This window comes from Callorhinus ursinus, unplaced genomic scaffold, assembly GCF_003265705.2.
Source record: "Callorhinus ursinus isolate GAN/ISIS: 27379988/994484 unplaced genomic scaffold, GSC_fseal_2.0 scaffold57, whole genome shotgun sequence".
NCBI lineage: Eukaryota > Metazoa > Chordata > Mammalia > Carnivora > Otariidae > Callorhinus > Callorhinus ursinus.
Window position 1 is genome coordinate 3,781,214 of NW_027397119.1, and position 17,482 is coordinate 3,798,695.

The 17,482-nt window shown below is 39.0% G+C and overlaps 1 protein-coding gene across 7 annotated transcripts in view; it reads left to right on the forward strand.

Moving 5' to 3' along the window:
- The window catches only part of NR5A2 (nuclear receptor subfamily 5 group A member 2), a 134,961-nt gene that overhangs the window by 84,747 nt on the left and 32,732 nt on the right, over positions 1 to 17,482 (forward strand). The window contains exons 8-9 of one of the 7 annotated variants that reach the window (XM_073884510.1): positions 1,017 to 1,263; positions 10,683 to 10,890. The exons of 5 other annotated variants lie outside the window; for them this stretch is intronic. In XM_073884510.1, coding sequence (XP_073740611.1) covers positions 1,017 to 1,039 — 23 coding nt within the window. In that variant the 3' untranslated portion in view covers positions 1,040 to 1,263; positions 10,683 to 10,890. Of the gene's footprint in view, positions 1 to 1,016; positions 1,264 to 10,682; positions 10,891 to 17,482 lie in introns of those variants that run through there. One more of the 7 variants, XM_073884509.1, reaches the window with a different exon arrangement.

Consider the following 17,482-nt stretch of genomic DNA (forward strand, 5'->3'; position numbering starts at 1 on the left):
TTTTTTTTTTTTTTAAAGATTTTATTTATTTGACAGAGAGACACAGCGAGAGCAGGAACACAAGCAGGGGGAGTGGGAGAGGGAGAAGCAGGCTTCCCGCTGAGCAGGGAGCCCGATGCGGGGCTCGATCCCAGGACCCTGGGATCATGACCTGAGCCGAAGGCAGACGCTTAACGACTGAGCCACCCAGGCGCCCCAGAGGCGGTTTTAATACTTCATGGAGATAGGAATGCACTGACGTGAACAAGGTATAGGATGCAACCATGTGACAGAGTTAGGAAGATGAAGGCCTGCACGAGTCTCAGGTTTCTGGGTGCTTGAGCCAGAATAGAAAGCTCTAGAGGAGCAGTAGCTGATTAGCTGAGCCAAATCAGATTCCCGTAGAAACCATCCTCCTCCTAAAAGTCATTCTTCACTAAAGCTGATTCCTGATTCCCGAATCCATGAAAAGCTAATGACAGGGCTAACTTAAATGTATGGTTAGACTAAAAATTTTCCATTCCACTGCCTGATTTCTTTTTTTCTTCCTCAAATTGCATCCAGGAACAGATATCAATTAGTTAAGCTGGTTGAAAAAAGAAGTAAAAGTAAAAAATGTTCCCTCTCTCAGAATATTTCTTTATATAATATAGTAGCCTCTGGGGGCCCAGTCTGCTAGTAATGTTTTCTTAAAATCTTGTTATATATATATATATATATATATATATATATATACACCTTATATATATATATATAAAATAATTTCTTAAAATTTTCCTTAACTATGAGATAACATAATTGGAGCCTATTGATAACTTGGCAGAAGAGGAGATACTCTACATTGGCTATTTAAACCTGATGATCCAAGAGAAGATAAGATATGTTTATCTATTGGTTTGTACTCCCACTTTCTAAAAAGGAATCAAAGTGACTGATGAAAGGAAATTTGCTGTCTGTCACCAAATGCAGAAATAAATTTCATAGAAGTTGTGGAATCATGACCCTCAAATAATGTCATCATTGCATGTGTTCCAAAGACGCAGAATTCCCACAAACTTGATCTGAAGACAAATGCAGAACTGGGAAGCAGTCACCTGGTTTCCCACCGCAGCATCCTGAATAGTGTCGTTACATGTTCATGCCCATCAGGAATATCACTGTGACTTCAGTGCTCAAAGCAACAAGTAATCAGAATGTGCCAACTAAGATGTTACTCTGGCCTTTGGATTTTCTTAGCCTCAAGACTCAATGGCTGGATGCTGCTGGACTCTTATTATATCCCAGGTGGGAAGAGAAAATACTAGAGGCATATTGCATCTTATTTCCCCTAATGAATGCCCTTGATTTGTTGTAAACTATTCTCTTCTTTGCCCAGCCAGTGTTTCTCAAAGCACTGTTTTATATTCTGCTGAGTTAAAGAGATTGTTATTCTCTTTGAGGGGATTTTCCCAGCCTAAAAAGTAACTAATATGTGCCCCAAGTGTAGGCTCTCTAAACGCACTGGCTGGAGTGGAAGATTCTGCTCTGCCTTCTGCAGACAATGCTCTAGCTGGGTCTCAGGTGGGGTTAGAAATTGTCCTTCACTTTTCTCTGTATCCCAGGTCTATGGCACATTGCTTGGTACACAGCAGAGGCTTAACAAAATATTACTGGTGAAAAAGATGCATACATGGATTTACTTAATTTTAAATTCAAAACAAAGCTTTACCAAAGTGGTTTGTGACATGTGATAGGAGGTCGTCATATCTCATCAGGTTAGTTTTCTGAGACTAGTTTCTTCAGAGAACTCTCTGATACCTCTTCAAAATTAAATTATTTCTATTATCAGTTTGCATTCTCCCAATGTATAAGGGGAGATGTTCATTTATTAGCTCTTTGGGAAAGCTGACTTGCAGAAAGACTAGAAAGAATATTCATGGCTAACACTAGGTGATAAAAGCATGTCTGTTCCAAGCAAATGCAAGATCATAGGCTTTCAGCCCATGTCAGTTAACAGTAGTTGAGGAATATTGTACAACTCCTTCTTGATATTGATGGAATCCTGTCTATGCTGAAATGGCTGGACAAAGTCATATATTTGTTCCTCGTGGTAGCTCTTTGCTTCACACACAACATTTCCAAATTTTGAATGAAGCATTGATTACACCATCACACATCCCAGGCAAGATTCATCCTCATGGAGGCAGACCCAGGGAAGATGGGTTGTGGTTGCCTTGGGGAATGGCTCACCTGGGAGAGCTACCGCCCATTAGATGCCCTCACCTAAAATGCTACCCGAGCCTTCTTGATAGAGAAGCACGGAAAGTGCAACGGGCGTAGGTCAAGAACAAAGCTGGCTGCACAGTTGTTTGATTCATCTCCAGGTTTGGTTCAGGCATTCTTTAGTGTCAGACCACAACTCCTTTACTTTAAAAGAGTGACACACATCATCTCTAATGTCAATTACCATCCAAGCAATTGGTGAAATGTCCCAGGATAAAACAGTATATTTGTGACTTGACCCACAAATTGTAAAGGGTTTTGAAAATGGATGAATAACATTTTCAGACCTTAAAAGACCTTTGAAATCATGATTTGGAAGGAGAAAATGAACAAAGCATTTTTCCCCGTGTCTGTTGTGGCTACTTTGAATATCTAAGGCTTACACTTAGTATGGTTGTTCGGTTGTTCTGGTACTATTCATGAAGCAAAGGCTTTTAATCTATCAGATTAATAAACTAGAATGTCCATGAACACAGGAAGTATATCTATTTTGCTCCTAGCATACCACCTGACATATATAAGTTTTTAAGAAATATTTATTGCATTCATGAAAGAAGGCTTTTGTTTCAACTTCAAAGATAAAAAAAAAAGTAATGGGAACTGGAAAAATTAGTAATAATAACAACAAAAATACAGGCATAAAATTTGAAGAATGAGAGGCTAGCAAATACCTGTGGATAAATATTAGAGAATTTGACATCTTTTTCACTTTAGAAAGTAAGGTTATGTCTTCATATTATGAAAGGAATTCTTATAAGGAAAAAAGAGACTAAATAGACTCTTCCTTTGTGAATGAAATAATGAATGGAATTAAGTACTGATGATCAGTATTTAGGTTCCATTTGAATTGAGACACTCAGTGTCCAATACCAAAATGAGCCGTAGAAGGAAGTGGCAGAAATGCTCTTCTCCAGTAGTGTTAATAAAACATCTTCAGGTGGGTAAATCACTTAGTTTCTCTCTTACAGAAAGAAGGACCTAAGAGATCGTTTCTCTCACTTGGTAGTTGTAAAAACTAGGTAATATATCCAACATTTTAGGCCAGAGCCATGTCTAGAACTAACATCCCCAAATGTTAGGCTGTGTTTTCTCTGCTACAGCACATTGTCTTCTTCAGAGACATTTGAACTCATCAACCAATATTTTTAAAATACTACATACATACTAAGTCACCTTCTATATGGACAAAATGATGTAGAGAATTAGGACAATTACCTGAGGAATATGGAAGAAAAAGAAAACCAAATAGGGAACTGCTTTATATGAATTTCCAATCTTCATTGAATATACTAATATTGAATATACTAATTGAATATTGAATATACTAATATAACTAATTATAAAACTTTTTCCTCCGCTTGGCTTCTAAATAAATCATCAACTGTTTTTGTTTGTTTGTTTCATGATGATGTGAACTCTGGGTTTCAGGGCTTCAAGTTTGTAGAAAGCGTTTGCCTCATAACCTTGGTACCTCCCTCTCCAAAGAATTCCTCCTTATAGTTTATTGTTGCCCTGAGGTTTGGCATTTTCTTTGGATTATTTGCTGGACTTTAGGAAAGTTAAATGATCATAAGCCCTTTATTACTTACTCGTCTATTTTATCATCTATTTGGGCTCCTTGTAATGTTAAAAGGAGAAAATGAACGAAAGTAACCTCTTCCTCTTTGGTGGTCATTGGTGTTAAAAACTCTACAGTAGAAAAAGATGAACCGAAGGGGTCTATAAGGTTGAGGAGATAAAACTCCTTGGTGGGGAGAATTAGGAAATTCTGCCTTCAGGTAGAACTTCCCACTCTGCCCAGGGGTCCCACCATAACTCTGCTCGTGCATTTTGATGTTGACATTGTTAATAGTAAATAAAATTTGCACCATGTTCACTAGCTGGAAAATGTGGAGTTTAGTCTTTAGGTGACGAAATTTATTTTCCACGATGAGCTTTCCAGTAGGCTTAGTTTTTGATATAATAGGTATTCTTTTCTTTATTTTAACTTTTACTAGTAATTCTGCTTTGCTATTTAAATAAAGATCTATCCCTTGTTTTCCCTTTCCTAAGAATATCATTTCTCCTCCTGGCTTTCAGTGTCGACCTGGCCAAGTCATGATCTTGGTATATCGTGAGGTCGAGCCAGTGTGGGGTTCTGTGCTCAGCACAGAGTCTGCTAAGACTCTTTCCCTCTCTATGCTTCCCACCTCTGCTCTCAAATAAAATAAATAAATCTTTTTTTTCTTAAAGCCTCCTGCAGAGCAGTTGGTAAGGCAAAATGCCAACAGGGAGATGGGTTTCATGTGACCCAAGCCCAAGTTAGCACCTCTGTGCATAGCTTAAGACTTGATCACAAACAGTCCCATATGGGAACTCTCATCACTGTGAGAACTGGCATACATATACACCTCGTTTGAAAAATGAAGGCTTTATACATGGGCAAAGCATTGCACAGCAACTATTGATCTTACATCTCACTTAATGAGAGACAACCGGGACCTGCAGGAATACGAAGCATGCAGTCATGAAGTGTGGCATAGAAGTTTCTGTGTTCGCACAGCCAGAAAGCATGGCAGTTCAGGCAGGACCCCTGGAGGGAAGACTCCTTGCTTTTTTTGCTCAGTGAGAAAGACTATTATGAAGTTCCACCAAGGCTGGTGTGTTCAGTCCTGTGCTAAGAAAAGCCTCTCCCGTGCATACCCACCTCATCCCATCTGCTTGGTTGTTTGCTGCCCCGGGGAAGGCTATCCTAGTCATGCAGAGGAGTGTGAAAACTGGTTGCTCAAACTACAGTTACACCCTCGAACCCAAGTCCAGATGTTGGCATGGCTTTGCAGTGTAAATCATGATGAGGTTTTTCAAAATCACACCTCCTGTGCTGAAGAAAGAGTTTTGCAGGATCACCTGATGATTGACTAGTTACGAGGTGGTCCTGAGAAAGAAAAGTTGTCGTGCCTCGGGCTGGGCTCTGGACTCCTGCACCCACCATTCCTGAGCTACAAACCCCTAGAAGGAGTGTGCATGGGGTCACGGTTGGCGTCTGGGTGCTCCTTCCCCTCAGCACTTCCAGAGTATCCTGGAAATGTCCTACAACACCCCGTGGGAGAAGGAAATGTAAGGTGTTGCAAAAAGAAAGGGTAAATTTTTTTGCCCAGTTCTCCAGGGGCCCAGCAGCATGCTGGCTCTGAGTTTTTTTGCCATCAGACTAAGTGTCCCCGTTTGTGTAAGGGGTGGGGGTGGCAGAAGAAAGCACAGTTCTAAGCAAAGCAACAGGAACAAAGGGGAAAATGAATTTGCCTTTTCCTTTTTTGTAACATTCAGTCCGGTTAATAAAAGAGGTTTCCAAATCCAGCAGAGAAATTTGATCACATTGATTAAACTCTGTGTTTGCAGTGCCTAAAGCAAAATGGACTAGTCACTGTATAAATCAGAGAATGAGGCCACAGGTATGGTTTGCTATAAAGCAAACCTACAGCCAACCTAGACAAGTGAAATAGGAGAGCCAGTTCCCAGTCCTTTGTTGACCGCCTCCCTCCAGAAGTGTCAGAAAAACTTCAGAAGGGTGGAAAACTTGTACCGATTTATATTTGTGCACATCACAGTGTATGTTTGAATATTCCATTTTGAAGCAAGTGCAAGTCTGCATATCCTAAGATTCTATTTACGTGGTCTTCAAACAGCAAAAACCAGTCTTCCCATTATGTGGTATTTGTCCTTGCTGAGGTTGGTCACAGTATTTGCTTTATGATAGCCTTCCTCTACATATGATCAAACACCCACATCACATACTGCAGAGGCTCCTCTCCCTACACATGTGCATGTGTGCACACTCACACATACCCTCGCCGACTGGCCTGCCTGGTGATGCAGTGCGTTCCTCTCACATCTTCACCCAAGTGCATTGGTTAAATTGTTCCTCATCAAGTCAGAGAAGCAAAAGAGGTATCCCAGGGTTCTTCTTATAATTAGCATTCAGTCTCGGCTTTTACCTTCTCATATATGATATTCTAATTTAGAAAAACACTCACTAGACACTTGTCAAATAACTATGCATAGCTGATATATATGCAGCTGAGGGTAATGCTGGCAAATAAGCATTTCCTAAAATTTATGTAATCATTTGAAATTCAGAAAAGATTGATTAGCATTCAAGGGATGCCACTGTTCAATATTTACACCATAGAGATTTGGCAGAAGCAAATAATGGCACATAAAGTTGATGCTTGTCTTAATCAAATGCGGTATAATAGGTGTTGTGTGGATTTCTTTTTTTTCTTTCAGTGAGCAAAGCAGTTTAGCAATGACCAGATATAATTCATTTGGAGTTCTAAGTTTGAACTTAATCAATACGTATTTACAGCCATGGAAGAAGTGATTATCATTTGTTATCTGTTGGCACAAGAATATAATTGCCTAAATAGCATTTATTTAGGCATACTTCTGAATAGCTTATGCTTAAAAATATTTATTATTTCTTAGTTGTTAATACTAATATTGTCATTTTGCTAACTAGTGCTATTTAGTGAGATGATTTTTCAGAGATGTATTGGCCCGGCAAACCGGGACTAGCCAACAAGGGAAATGACGTGAATGCTGCCTGCTCGGCTGGACGCCTTTCTTGCTTCAGCAGTGCCGACCGCCCTGTTAAAAACTGCAGAACGAAGTGGCTGTACTAGGCCACGCTCAGGAGAGGCTAGTTGGTTAACGTGGTCCACGCAGATCCCACATGATAGTGAACTGGACACCCTGGGGCCTCGGGGTGTTTTTCTGGAGTGGAGTCCCTCAGTGACTCACTTCTGAGGAATTTGTTACACCTTCTTTCTAGTTTACTGCTAGCATCCAGTGAGTCCAATCTTGAGTTCTGGCCATGTTTGGTTGAGAGGGTTAAATTCCAAGCAGACCAATTCAGGCCTGGAATCATGAACAAATAGGAAGTTTAAAGGCCTTTCGTCAGTTTGAAATAGTGAATTCGACAACACATATCGAGTATCTACTATGGGGCAAAGCTGGTGTACTAGTCAGGGTATGAATGGGCAGCGTGGTCTTTCCAAAGAGAAGGAGACTCCTCGGTATGGTACAGAACCACACCTTGGACCCAGGGGACACTTGTGAAAAAGGTATAGTGTATCAAGTGGAGAGTCTGAAACACTGCATGATGCACTGGCCACTGCTCCCCTTCTCTTCCTTCCTGTTCTCTTCCCTCTTTCCACTGAACCAGTGCATGCTCCACACACACATTAGTCCCATCCGTCCCTTTTTGTCAATGAAAAAGCCTTTTCTTAGGACACCTGGCTGGCTCAGTCAGTAGAGCGTGGGATGCTTGATCTCTGGGATGTAAGTTCGAGCCCCACGTTGGGTGTAGAGATTACTTAAACATAAAACAATCTTTGCGGGGGGGAAAAAAACCCTTCTCCATCCTCATGTTACACAAATCTGACGGTGATAAGGCGCATGAGAAGAGGTGGGACACCAGGAGGTGCATGGGGTCACCAGGAGCCTCAGCAGGAGATACCGTACCTAACCCCCACACCCTGGGCTACCCAGGTTTTTGACAGAAACTTTGGCCTCATCCCTGAATGGACACCAAATCCTAGAATTGTACCATAGAAAAGAACCCGCCACGTGTCCAACCACCTCTCACTTCTGAATAAGGAAATCGAGACTAACAGACGTTGAGTGACTCATGCACAGTTACTCAAGAGTTGGGCCTTGCACTGAAAGTTTTAGACTCCAGATATGGGAAAAAAGCACAGACATGGGTTTCAGTACTGAAATAGTCATACTGGAGTTTCAATACTGAAATCCCACTTGTGCATTATATTCAAAATTAAATACTAGTTTGGGGGGCATCCTTTTTAACTAAATCTTCAACATGTTATCATTGTGACGCATAAAAATAATTCCTCAGAAGAGCAAAGCATGCACATTACCTTTTTTTTTTTTTTAAGATTTTATTTATTTTACAGGGAGAGACACAGGGAGAGAGGGAACACAAGCAGGGGGAGTGGGAGAGGGAGAAGCAGGCTTCCCGCTGAGCAGGGAGCCCAATGCGGGCTCGATCCCAGGACCCTGGGATCATGACCTGAGCTGAAGGCAGACGCTTAACGACTGAGCCACCCAGGCGCCCACCTTTTTTTTTTTTTTTAAAGATTTTATTTATTTACTTGACAGAGAGACACAGCGAGAGAGAGAGAACACAAGCAGGGGGAGTGGGAGAGGGAGAAGCAGACTTCCCGCTGAGCAGGGAGCCCGATGCGGGCTCGATCCCAGGCCCTTGGGATCATGACCTGAGCCGAAGGCAGAAGTCTAATGACTGAGCCACCCAGGCGCCCCTGCACATTACCTTTTATTGCATCAGGGCTCTGTTGTGCATGCTGTGTCTGGGCACCTTGAACTTTGTGGAGGAAGACGGCCCACAGTTGCTCACACTTAGATTCTCCCAGCTCGCTGGGGGGACAGGGAGCTCTGTGACATCCGTAAAGGTCAGTGTGACCTGGGTGACAATGCTGACCCCAACTTGGACAGTTCTGCCTAATCCCTGTGGGGCACGGCCACATTCTAGTGGTGTATTCCTGTCTTGGAATAAATAAGAATAAGAAATAAGAATTTATAGCACACCTGAAATAATCCCTTCTCTCTACTATTTGTCCTAAGAGAAAAATGACTGTTATACCAGTATTATTATCTATGTAGGACTTCTTTTTCTAAAATTTTTTTCATTAATTTTTAAAAATTGTAGTAAAATATATAAACACAAAATACACCGTTTTAGCCATTTTTAAGTGTACAGTTTAATGGCATTAAGTACATTCGCATTGTTTTGCAGCCATCACCGTCATCCATCTCTAGTATTTCTTTCATCTTCCAGCATTGAAACGGCACCCATTAAACAATGACTTTCCATCCGCCTGTCCCCACCCCTGCAACCACCAGTCTCCGATTTACGAGCAAAAATTTTTTATTTAGAAAGCCCTTTTTACGTATAATATTAAAAAGTATTGTAATTTTACGGAACATGACTAGATTCAGAACTTGGCTATCATGCCCAAGGAATGGGTGGGAGTCTGAGCCCGTGCTCCAAGCCAGGTTTTCTGATTCCAGACTTGTCACTCCATACCACACAGGCAAGAAAGGCTTAGGGTTTGGGTCTGGAAGAAGAATACATGAAGTAGCAAGAGAGGAAAATGGGAGGCATTCAGAACTAGTTTCCTGAGGTGGTATGGCTTAGTGGTTAAAGAATGCAGGTTTGAACTTGGCTTTTTTTTTTTTTCTATTTGCATCCTTAGGCAACTTCATCTCAGTTTTCCCATCGGTACCATTGAAATAATGATCTTCCTAAAAGATTGTTGAGAGAGGTTAAATGCAGTAATCACCGTGAAGAACTTAGCAACACATCGGACACATTATCAGTAAATTATCATTCAAAGCATCTGTGTTTACATCAGCTAAAGTCCCATAAGTGAGGGTCCCGTATTGGAAAATGCCTCTTCTCGATTATAATCTAACTTGTACAGATTATGTGAAAAAGGCCTTCCTCGTGTCAGCAATAACTGCTGTATTAATTCAGTACAAGCCATTGTTGAAAATCTTTGATCTACTAACAAAAAGAGCCATTATTACCTTTCATATCTTGAAATATGTCAGAGGAAGCAAACTCAAGCCACTTCCTTTTATTTCATCTACTGCGAATCCCAAGATCAAACCAAAGTCAAATGATAAATAGTTAGTCCTCTTTCTAGGCTGGTGAGGTTCTAGATAATGATGATCTGAAAAAGTGGAGTGACCAGGTGGACACATACTCCTGGGGAATGCTTATGCCAGGAAATTCCTCAACTTTTTCCCTCTAATTTTCTGGAATTGTAAATATTCTATAGTTAACTTTACCTAAAAAAAAGTTGAAATTTTTATTTCAGATTAATACAGTCTCTAAATCAAATGGCTAAATAGAAATTATGACTTCAAACATACACAACAGAAGATTTCACTTAGAGGAGCTGACTACTTCTTTTGGAACTAAAGTCCTAGGTAATTTAATCTTCTAAGGAAACAGTTGGAATTTGAGAACTGAAAACATTTAGAGAAATTAACTTTGTACTTTATTTAACACACTTTTAGCAAAATATAATGCCTTAATAATTACTAATAGTAATTGTATAATAATAATAATAATATTAGCAGATTCTCCTCTTCTTCATATTACTAGATTCAAATTCAAGGGACTAAGGAGGTGGAAGGAGTGAAGACTGAAATGTGAACTTGTGCATGGTTTAAAGCACAGTTCAAAGATGTGGAACTTTGAAATCCAGAGTTCTGGGCTCTACCACCTAGAAGCAGAATAACAGGCATGGGGAGGGCTTGGCCGATGTCAGCAGCATCCCTAGTTCATAACAACGTGCAAGTCTACTATGAGTTTGAGCTGCCTTGGCTACAAAATGTGGACTCCTGTATCTATCTTGCAGGCTATTTGTGTGAGGTGCGTCCTTCATGTCTCAGTTCAAGATAACCTTCCCTAAGACGTCTTCACAGACAGACTCACACTTCCTCTGACTTCCTATCGCTTCTTAACACAGATCTCCACTTCTGTTATTTTGTAATTGTTTGTATGTCCCACAACCAGAATGCCAGGTCTGTCTTCATTCTGTAATCCTAGTATTTAGCACCATGCCTCGAATATATATAGTTTATATTAAAAGCAATACTTTAAAACAAACCAATACAATACTTGCTTTTTTTTTTTTTTAAAGATTGTATTTATTTATTTGACAGAGAGAGACACAGCAAGAGAGGGAACACAAGCAGGGGGAGTGGGAGAGGGAGAAGCAGGCTTCCTGCCATGCAGGGAGCCCGATGCGGGACCTGGGATCATGACCTAAGCCAAGGGCAGATGCTTAATGACTGAACCACCCAGGCCACCCCATCAATATAATACTTGCTTAATTAATGTGTTCCATTTTAATAGCTACCTCTTATTGTCTTCTATGAGCAGAGCATCTTATACATTTTGTTTCTCATCCTCATAGTGCAAACCTTATACAAGCAGTTAGCTGTTCCTATTTTACTCCCTGTCTCTGAAAACAGAGAAGTCAAACACCTACATGGAATCCCCCAGCTAGAAAATAGTAGAACAGAGACTTACACACTTCAGTCTCCAAAGTCCAGATATTCTCCACTAATCACTTAGTGTGAATATCACGCTTTTTCGATGAAATGATCAAGTCTATAAACCATAAAGCACTGTACTAGTGCTTGGCATTTATGATGAAGACAACCCATTCTAAGTAGACCTGTTAGGAATTTGGAGGAAATCTGATCTTTCTAGATCTTTCTTGAAAGCCTCTTCTTAATGGTTAGCAGTAACCCCTCACCAACATCCCACTCAAGACTGCCAAGTGTGGTTTCATCCCTGCTTTCTATTTGCCAGCTTTAGGAATGGGATTGCAAGTTTTATCACTGCAAAGTCAGAAGCACTGTTGAAATTATAGGGTACTTATTGTTCATGCTGACTCTGTGCAGATTTTCTTTTTAATGTGAAGAAGCCTCTGGTGTCCAATTTCTTATCTTCTTACAAAACTTTATTGTGAACAGAATCTGATAACTTATCAGAGATTCTTAGCCTGGATTATTAACAGATTTTCCATTTTTTAATTCTTATAACTTCAAACTCAAAGGACTAGGCTTAGTATAGTGAAAGAACAGGAAACAGAACAAATTTAAAAATGAATTTGTGCATGTTTTTAAGTATTATAAGAATATCAAAATAAAAGTTTTCAGCATGTCATCTTTAGTATGTTCTTGATACTCAATGGTCTGGATGGAGTTTTAGTATTAGCAATTTCTTTTAAAATTATTTAAGAAGTTATTATTCCTTGCCACAAGAAATTGTAGGAGAAATTGGATAACCACATGTGCTGGCATTTCTCCAGGAACACTCATATCAAAAGGGATCAGGGTCCATGAATACTGTAACAGTATCATTTCTAATTATAACTTCAAGGAACTTCCTCTTTCAAAAAGGTAGCTGTAGAAACTTACTTTACATGAGAATAAGCCTTTTTAGGATTGAAAGACGTCTTAATTTACCTTTTTTGCTCCACATTATGTTTTCCAGATTTCTGTTTTGATTAATGTAGCTCTGAAATCCTTAAGAAATCCAGAGCTCGGATCATCATCATTTTCACTGATCCATAGTATTTCATTATATGATGAACCCCACAATTTATTGATTCATTCTCCAGTGGATGGATATTTATTATTAACAACACTGAGGGAACATTTTTCTACATGTCTTCCTGTACATACATTTCTGGGAGCTCCTTTTTAATTCAAGAAATAGCCAAATTGTTCTCCAAGGAGAACTGTACCAAACTACTTTCCTGTCCACAGTAACTGAGAGTTCCCAATATCATCATCAAAACTATAATTAATTTGTCATTATTCTGTCTTAATTTGCATTCTGATTACCATTGAAATTAAAGATTTTTGTTTGTTTGTTTCTCTGAAGTACCTATTCATGTCCTTTCCCCAGTGGGATATATGTCTTTCCTATTGATTTGAAGGGACCTCTTCAATAGATAGGTAAATAGGTAGGTAGGTAGGCAGGTAAATAGAAAAGATAACTAGATTTTCATTTCATTTTATTTATTTTTATTTTTTAAAGATTTTATTTATTTGAGGGAGAGAGAGAACATATGCATGCACAAGGTGGGTGGGGCAGAGGGAGAAGCAGACTCCCTGCTGAGCAGGGAGCCCAACGTGGGGCTCCATCCCAGGACCCTGGGATCATGACCTGAGCCGAAGGCAGATGCTTAACTCTTTAACATTTTACTTATGTATCTTTTCTATCACAGAAGTAGACACATTTATCAATATTTTCCTCTTTATTTATTGCTTCTTGTAGCCTTTTTTTATTGAGATAATACTAGTTTCAGGTGCACAACATAATGATTTGGTATATGTATATATTGCAAAATGATCACCATAAGTCCAGTTAACATCCATCACCATACATAGTTACAATTTTTTTCTTATAATGAGAACTTTTAAAATCTATTCTCTTAGCAGTTTTCACATACACAATACAGCATTATTAAGTGTATTATCATGCTGTTCATTGTATCGCCAGGACTTACTTATTTTACATTTGTAGCTTCTTTAAGAATCCTTCCTTATCTTTGAGATCATAAAATAGATCCTCCTGTAGGTTTTTTTCAAATATATTAAAATGTTGCTTTTCAAATTTGGGTCTTTAATGTGCCAAGAATTTATTTTTATGTATAATATGAGGTAGAGATCTGGTTTTTATTTTATTTTGTCTTATTTTCCTCACAAGTAGTCAATTGTCTCAACACAGTTTATTGAATAGCTTGTCTTTCCTACTATTTTTAATGCCACATTTCTTATATACTCACGATCTATATATGGGTGGGTCCCTTCTTGGACTATTTTGTTCCATTTGTCTATTTGATTATCACCGTGCTAATTCCACTTGTTTTAAGTATTCTTATTATAAATTTTGATATCTGGTTGAGCAGTAGCTCCACTTTGTATTTCAGGATAGTCTTTCATTATTTTTGTGCTTTTGTTTTTCCATATGAACTTTAGGACTGGCTTGCTGTAATTCTAGAAAGGACCTAAATGAGCTTTGAATAGATTTGCATCGTATTTAGAGATTAGTTTGGGGAGCACTATTATCTTCATAGAATTGAGTTCTTCCATCCATGAACACAGTTTGTCTTTCCTTTAGTCATGTGTACTTTGGTATAGCTTCTTCAATAATGCCTTGTCATTTTCTCCCAGAGGTATCCTTTGTTGTTGATTTATTTTGGTTACTCTATAGAATTTGTTATTGTGAGTGCAGACTTTTATCTATTACATTTTCTAATTGGTTAATACACATGTAACTGATTTTTAAGTATATGTGGGGTTTTTTTGGACAAAACTGCAAAACTATTGAGAATTTTAGCCACTCTTCAACACAAGAACTGCCCACGTGGCTTCAGTTTGTCTTCGTTTAAACCTGTGGTTTCCATTTGCCTGTCTCTGGCATCTTAAGGGGCTCTAGATTTGCAAGTCTCCTCCCTTTGACAGCAGGACCATCTCCACACTCACACCCAGTCTTTTCACCAGCCAGTTCTTTTTGATTAGGTTCTGGGGCAGGCCCTTGAACCACAGATGCTCCTTCTTTTTTCTCTTGATCAGGTATAAATATCCTGACGCTCAGTCGGCGGCTCCTCCCCTTGAGGTTGCTCAGCACGAGGCCACTCGGCAACCACAGGCCCCACTGGCTGTAAAGATTTTTCATCATCTCATCTTGCTGTAGGTCTGAATGTTGACCTTACTTGCCAATTCATATTTCGCACAACTGAATCGCAGACACCAAGAAGGAATCCAGACTGTAAGACGCGACCCGTACAGATCTGCACCCCAGGCCTAAATATATGTATTTTTAAATATATATATTGAACTTGTGTTAACAAACTTGCTGAATTCTCTCATTTGAACTAGTTTATCTTGGGCTTTCTATATAGACAATCATAGTCTGCAAATACAGATTTATCTTTTTCCTTCTGATTTCCTTTCCCTGTCTTATTTTATTGACTAGACAGTATTGACTTGAAGCAGTGATAACAAGCACTCTTGCCTTATTCTAATCTATTTATTTGTTTATTTTTTTTTATTAACATATAATGTATTATTTGTTTCAGGGGTACAGGTCTGTGATTCATCAGTCTTACACAATTAACAGCGCTCACCATAGTACATACCCTCTCCAATATCCATCACCCAGGCACCCCATCCCTGCCACCCCCCTCCACTCCAGCAACCTTCAGTTTGTTTCCTGAGATTAAGAGTCTCTTATGGTTTGTCTCCCTCTTTGGTTTCATCTTGTTTCATTTTTCCCTCCCTTCCCTTATGATCTTCTGTCTTGTTTCTCAAATTCCTCATATCAATGAGATCATGTGATAATTGTCTTTCTCTGATTGACTTATTTCGCTTAGCGTCATACTCTCTAGTTCTATCCACGTTGTTGCAAATGGCAAGATTTCACTTTCTGATGGCTGCATAATATTCCATTGTATATATATATACCACATCTTCTTTACCCACTCATCTGTTGATGGACATCTAGGCTGTTTCCATAGTTTGGCTATTGTGGACATTGCTGCTATAAACTTTGGGTTGGACGTGCCCCTTCGGATTGCTGCATTTGTATCTTTGGGGTAAATACCCAGTAGTGCAGTTGCTGGGTCGTAGGGTAGCTCTATTTTCAACTTTTTAAGGAACCTCTCTACTGTTTTCCAGAGTGGCTGCACCAGCTTGCATTCCCACCAACAGTGTAGGAGGGTTCCCCTTTCTCCGCATCCCCACCAACATCTGTCGTTTCCTGACTTGTTAATTTTAGCCATTCTGACTGGTGTGAGGTGGTATCTCATTGAGGTTTTGATTTGTATTTCCTTGATGCTGAGTATTGTTGTGCACTTCTTCATGTGTCTGTTGGCCATTTGGATGTCTACTTTCCAGAAATGTCTGTTCATGTCTTCTGCCCATTTCTTGACTGGATTATTTGTTCTTTGGGTGTTGAGTTTGATAAGTTCTTTATAGATTTTGGATATTAGCCCTTTATCTGATATGTCATTTGCAAATATCTTCTCTCATTCTGTGGGTTGTCTTTTGGTTTTGTTGACACCTTATTCTAATCTTTAATGGGAATTCTAAATTCTCACTACTTTGAAAAGTTTTGTCCGTTGTATTAGCCTTCTTTTTAAATAAAAAGCTATTAACCTTGGTGATCCTTTACTATTTTCTTTGCCTTTAATTTCAATAAATGCTGCTCTTATCTTTATCACTTTGCTGTTCTCATTCTAGCTTTTTTTTTTTAAGGTTTTATTTATTTATTTGAAAGAGAGAGAGAATGAGAGAGAGCACATGAAAGGGGGGAGGGTCAGAGGGAGAAGCAGACTCCCTGCCGAGCAGGGAGCCCGATGCGGGACTCGATCCCGGGACTCCAGGATCATGACCTGAGCCAGAGGCAGTCGCTTAACCGACTGAGCCACCCAGGCACCCTCTCATTCTAGCTTCTTGAGCTGAAAATTCTTTTAGTCGATATTCAGTCACACATTTTAGTTATTTTTCATGAAAACATTTAGTGTTAGACAGCTGCCACTTGGCACCACTGTAGTTGTATCTGCAGAAGTTTTGATGTGGGAAATTTTCTGTGACATGGCAATGCTGCTGCCGGTTTATGCATATCACTCTACAAAACTCTAGGGGACACCATGGGCATCATAGTCTCTTGTCAGTCATCCCTTAGAAATGTGTGGTTCACAACCTGAACAAACCTATCTCGTGATCCTATATTCAGTTCTAAATATTCTGTGATCTCTATTGTGATCTGTTTTTTTGGCCCATGATTCATTTAATGGTGGGTTTTAAATTTTCTAAACAAATGGGCATTTAGACTATCTTAATTTTTGGATTCTACATTAATTACATTATAAGGCTGTGCATATTATTGATTCTTTGAAATAATCATGTTAGAACTTCCTTTTTGATGTTATCTTTAGTTGATTTTCATAAATGTGGCATATGTACTAAAAAGCACAATCTCTGTTAGGTGCCAAGTTTTATTTACTTATATTATTCTTGATAATGTAATATCTTCTTGGTGGATTATTTCTTATATAACTATAGTGTCTCTTTTTCCTTTTAATTCTCTTGTGTTAAAATCTGCTTTGTCTGAAATTAAGAGAGTTTTAACAGATTTTTGAAATTAATATTGGCATTTTTTTCTGATCTCTTTATTTTCAGCTATTTATTTGATTCAGTAGAGTTTCTTGTGTTTCTTGTGGGTTTTCTATAAGCGGCATATGACTAGACTTTGTGTGGGCTTTTTTTAAATCCAGTCTGTAATCTCTTTTTTAACTTCTAATTTTGACATCATTATAGACTTACAGCAAGTTGCAAAAAAAGAAAAGTTGTACAAGGAGGTCCCACATTCGTTTCATCCAGTTTCCCCAATGGTAATGTCTTAGATAACTATAGTCAATATAAAAACCAGGAAAATGATATTGGTCTAGTCCATAGAGCTTACGCATTATATTCAGTTTGCTAATATGACCAGTTTTACGTGCACTCATTTGTGTGTTTATGTTTGTGTGTGGTTCTTGCAATTTTATGACATGTATAGATTTGTATGGCTGCCAACACAATTAAGATACAGAATTCTTCTGTCACCACAAGGCTCCTTGGCACTGTCTCC